General features: G+C 36.7%; 1 protein-coding gene across 1 annotated transcript in view; it reads left to right on the forward strand.

Moving 5' to 3' along the window:
* Positions 1–2,431, forward strand: part of LOC107754906 (protein NLRC3-like) — a gene marked incomplete at its 5' end in the record, with an annotated part of 13,066 nt that extends 10,635 nt beyond the window's left edge. Inside the window, 2 exons of the mRNA XM_016571537.1 lie at positions 1,458–1,628; positions 2,093–2,431. Coding sequence (XP_016427023.1) covers positions 1,458–1,628; positions 2,093–2,339 — 418 coding nt within the window. The remainder of the gene's footprint in view (positions 1–1,457; positions 1,629–2,092) is intronic.
* Positions 2,432–5,464: the final 3,033 nt, after the last annotated feature.

A 5,464-nucleotide genomic window follows, 5' to 3' on the forward strand; every position in this document is an offset into this window, starting at 1 on the left:
TAGAGTGGGGGAAAACGCCCCCCTTAAGAACTGTGTAATTTTTCTCTGTGAAACAAAAGTTAAATGTGTCCAGAATAGTTATCATAGTTTTAGTGACAATTACATAAACTATAAACCACGTATGCAAAATGTCTAGAGTTTTCATGTTGTTAGATTTATAAAAAAAAAATATATATATATATATTTGTACCAAGGGGGCGTTTTGTAAAATTCCCCCAGTCTGACAAATCAATTTACTTTATTCATTTACAGCAAAATCACAGTACAGGCAGTTTTAGCTTAAAATGAAAAAGAATATAATCAATAATTATGAATTTCAAAATTATTATAGCCTATTTGAAAAATTGTTAGCTGATGCTAACTGGCTAGCTAACAAGCTACCTGATGTTAATTTGAGGTAATTTTTAAATATAAAGTCCAAATATTTTTATTCAACCAACTAGTTAGAATGCATTTGATGGAAAAACAAAGGATTTGATGTTCAGAACAGAATAACTACAGTAATTGCTCAGTGCCCCCTGGGGTGCTTTACCCCACTGACTATGTTTGAGAAAAAATTATGGCATTCTGAAAATATAATTATATCTTTTTATTAAATAACACGTACTCCCTATCTACAGGCCCTACTGTTCTCATATCATATATAATTGTGATGTTCTACAACATTCTTTTTTTCTTACTGCTGAAAATTAGATAATTTACTGTGAAATCCGTTTTCTCTCCGGTACATCAGCAGTGGATTTTGTAGAGATTGTTGTTAACGATTTTGTGGTCTCTTCTTTTTGGGGGCGTGTGTGATGGGTCTTCTACCCTTCCTGCTATGGCCGGCCAGTGGGTGTGGCTAGGAGGCTCATCAAGAGAACGATGTCCACCTGTTCTTCCCTCTATAAAAGTTTAGGCTGTGTTGGCGTGGTTGTGTTTTTTTGCTCATAATAGGCAGGAGGGGCAATATTATTAGTATAAAACTGGAAAGTGGCTGGGTTTAACAGGGCAGAGTACTGTGAATTTACAAGATTTGAACCGCTTCCTGAACCAGTCTGGCCAAGCGAGGCTTCGGACGTCATCACTCTAAAGCGATACAAGCCTCCTACGCGCTTCACTTAAAGCTACCGGGATTTCTCGACACACGCTCCGAAGCCTCGGCACAGAACGTAACATCACTAGTTGTGAGACTTGTTCTGTCTGACACTATAACATCATGTGTCAGGCAGAAATTGTAGTTGTTTTTCGTTGTTTCCTTGTTTTATTTTTCCTTCCTTTATGTTAATAAATATTTTTGTTGCAACCTTACCAACCTTACTATGTCCTCCTTTCATTCGGGAGGACATAGTAAGGTCGGTCATGACAAATAGGATACAGTATTAACTGACTAGTTGATTCGTATTTCCAGTGCCAGCTACCAGCAGCAGTACCGCACTTCCCTATCCATAACAACAGTGTGTCATTGTTCTCTATAGGTTGAGCTGGTGTGGAATCACATATGAAGGTTGTGCTGCTCTGACTTCAGCTCTGATATCAAACCCCTCACACCTGAGAGAACTGAATCTGACTGGAAATAATCTAGGACATTCAGGACGTGAACTGCTCATTGCTCTAGAGAATTCTCCACTTTATAAACTAGAGACACTGTAAGTACTAATAATTTCAAATAAATACTCTTGTTTTCATTTTAAATTCACTGAACATGTATATAATTGTATGGCTATATCTTCATGAAGAAAGGAATGTAACGTAAGAGTCTTTAATTAGTCTTAAGTTTAGTTTTTACACTGTACGTTGTGTTTAATTCTGCCTATTTTGATGTAACTGATGCTTTCAGTAGAAAATGCACCACAAATTCGACCACTGCTAGTTATTTCAAAGAAAGGCATGTAATTAAAAATGTCTTTCACTCTTATTTGTACATGACTTTGGGTTTCCATCAAGAAATCATTCATTTTTTTACTTTTACAGTTTATTTTTGCAAATGTGATAAACAGAGAAATTTGGCTCATTTACAGTTGATCTGTGCTAAAATAGTTAAGGCATGTTTGAGACTTGTTTCAAATGAATGTGATTATACACAAGTGACTGTCTGTGTGTTTTATTTTAGCATTTTCGGAGATTTTGAGGAGGATTTTGAGGGAATATCGACTTCAATCCTCACATTTACGGAACAATTTGGCACACTGAGAACCCCAGCTCCAACCTCACGCCACTATTCATACACCCCTGCTCGAATCCTCCCACCCCCACACCAGTTCTTCCCAACCCCAATATTACCCGCCCCCATTTATCCTCCCCTCACAGCAACTCTCCCTGACCTTTCTCCACACAAAAGTGAGAAATCTGCCAAATAGTTTAGAAAGAGTCGTGCAACAGAAACAACAAAGACTAAAGCCCAAAGTATACTCCGTTTTTTAAGCGTACGCTAATGTATGCGCACAGTCGAACGCGCAGCCTTTCAAAGTATACTTCTTTTAATAGTGTGCACCAATGAAGGTGTTCGACACATGCACTCTAGAAAGCTTCATCTTAATCCAGCATCAGCTCTATTTTTCTCCAGAAGTTATGAGTGATAAAAATGTCTTTGTACTCTTTTAAATGGGTCATATGATGCGATTTCAAGTTTTCCTTTCTCTTTGGAGTGTTACAAGCTGATTGTGCTTAGATAAGATCCCTGAAGTTGCAAAGACTAAAGTCTCAAAAAATAATGTACAGTATTTGAGAAACAATGTGTTTTTTGAACATTAAAGCATGTCAACATATTCTGTTACACCAAATACACAAAATAATGATCTTTAAAAAAGCATCATATGACCCCTTTAAAATAAAGTTGTGGCTCTCTCATAACCCCCCTCACAGAAGCATTCATCAATGCAGGCATCTTTTGTTGTTGCAATCTCTACTATTTTGTTGTTGTTGTTCTGTTTTTTTGTTTTCTACGGAGAAACAACAGCCCAGGCCCGTGTTGCCAACTTGTGGAATAACTGATTAGTGCAAAGCCAAGTCAATGCGCATGTGCAACTTGCACGTACAAAGTATGGTAACAAAGTATCGGATGGTGCATTTACAGTACGCACATACTATTTTGGTGACGAAATTTGCATTAAGCATACGCATAAAACTGAAGTATACTTTAGCCTTAAGAGGGTTTCAGCTAACAGTGAGGTTAAAAACACTAAAATCGTGAATCGTGAATGTGTCCAATTGCTATGGGCTCACTTGATTTTTCCATTTGCTCTACAAATTATTTGGTCATGACATACACTTGTCTACTGTCATTCCAACCTCTTATGAACTGAGATGCAGATGTGTGCCTTGAAGGTGGAAACTTTTTGATGTACGGTTTTCTGAACACACACACCTGAAGCCGCGTGCACAGACTGCACCACTGCTGTTCTCTTTCAGGTTGTAGAGATGCTTTGTTCTCTCAGAAAGAGTGTGAAACATGTATGTTGGTTTTATCAATTTCAGTTTTTAAATATATTTAAATATAGTTTAAATTGATTTGACATTTTACAGCCCTAATAAGATTCAATCATTCATACATAATGTCATTCATACAGTGCAGACTATGCAGTTTTATTAAAGCAGTTTATTTAATTTGTATGTTTCTTACAACTTTTTAGTGTTTGTAACATTGTTGTTTAACAAAATAATGTTCTTTACAAATAAAAAGCTTGGTTACAGTGAGATGATATAAGTGAATGGGATCTAATTTTGTGGGGTTTAGGGTCAACCATCAAACACTGAACTGAACTAGATTAGGGTTAGTGGACCAAAAAAGGATCTGAATCCTCTTTCAGGGACAGGGACAGTGTGAATGTAAAGTGAACTGGGTCCTTTTTCACTTTCAGATTCTTTTATTTGTCATAAAAACAAAATTACGTTTCACACGTCCACACCTCAGTAATTTAGTGTACACTTGGTTCACCTCTTGTGGTCCGACAGCAAGCTAATTTTTTTTTATGTTTATGTATCTTCTTGTTCTGAAAACTAACGAATAGAATGATAGTTATGGCTTTTTTAGACAGCATTTAATAAATGTTAATGACTATATCGGACTACACAATATGTGAAATATTAGTAACTCTGTTAGCTTGTATATATGTAGACTTTACAGCTACCTTACCACAGAATTTGATTTTTTTGCATCATCGATTCTGTTATTTTCCTGTCCATGACTGTGGAGCTGCTTTGAAGAGATCTGTACTGTATAAAACACAATATCAATAAAAATGACTTTTGACACAACTCTCATATGTTGGCTATGAATGGGACATTACTGCAATGGCAAAATCACTTTGAATCACTTTTATGCTTTACTGAGGTCAAAAAGTCTTGTGTGGGGACCCTGCAATATTTCCTTAAAGGGGGGCCTTGGGGGCAAAGAGGTTGAGAACCACGTTATCTTCAGGAAATACACTGTATTTTAATGTTGTTTTTATTAATGCTTTCCCCAACTAAACTAAGAGAGAGTTAAGAGAACCTTTAAATAAATATATAGGGGCTTTGTGTGTTCTTTATTACGGTAGCCATGGCCGGACTTACCATTGGGCTTGACTGGGCTGCAGTCCATGGGCCCCGCCTTTGCCCGTTTATTTGATTTGTTCAGGTATATGCCAGTCAGAAATTATTAGCCACATTTCCACTGCGCACGCAGGGACCTCCTACCTCCGAGGCCATAATCAAACAGCATAAACTGGTATTTATTATTATTTCACATAGAAGAAGGTATTGGTCGCGTCTGCGCCGATTAGTTTATCACATGGCTACTTTGAACAGCTCCATTAAGCCTTAGCCTAAAAGAGTGCACATATAGAAAGATAATGATAAATTTGTGAAATGTTCACGCCTCATTTCATTACAGATGATGATTCTATATTATATTAATATTCCACTAAATTATGCGATCGGAAGAGTTGAGCGCTGTCTCCCGTCTCACTGCCATCACACGTGGGGCAGAAATGTCATCAAAATATTTTTTTTTTTAAATAAATAAATAAAAATAGCCATTTAATGAGTTTCTGTTTTTATAACAAATGCATATGATAGGACTTAGCCTATCACACAAACAAGAGTCATGTTTTTTCCAAATATCTGCACCATCGCAAATGTACAGTAAACTACAACTTACTGAACTTTCAGACACGAAATTCTGTTTTGCTCCGTCAGAAAGAACATAGAACAAACAACAGAACCACTGTGTCCCTGAGCAACACGGTGGTGTTTTGTTCCTCAGCGTTACACAGACCAGCAAATGGCTATGGCCAAAAGTTTTGGCAGTGACAAGTTTGCTGCTTAAATTGTTGTGGTGTTCATTCACATTGTTTCTAGATTATTGTGTAGAGTGATCAGATGCATTTTAAATAATTGCTAAAAGCTTCATTGGCCAAAAAAATTACTTTTCACAAAAAAAAACAAATTTCACTGTTTTTTTTTATCCTGACACAAAATGACCAGCTAACATTAATTGACTAAT

Source organism: Sinocyclocheilus rhinocerous, unplaced genomic scaffold, assembly GCF_001515625.1.
Source record: "Sinocyclocheilus rhinocerous isolate Xijiao unplaced genomic scaffold, SAMN03320098_v1.1 scaffold2819, whole genome shotgun sequence".
NCBI classification, from domain to species: Eukaryota; Metazoa; Chordata; class Actinopteri; order Cypriniformes; family Cyprinidae; genus Sinocyclocheilus; species Sinocyclocheilus rhinocerous.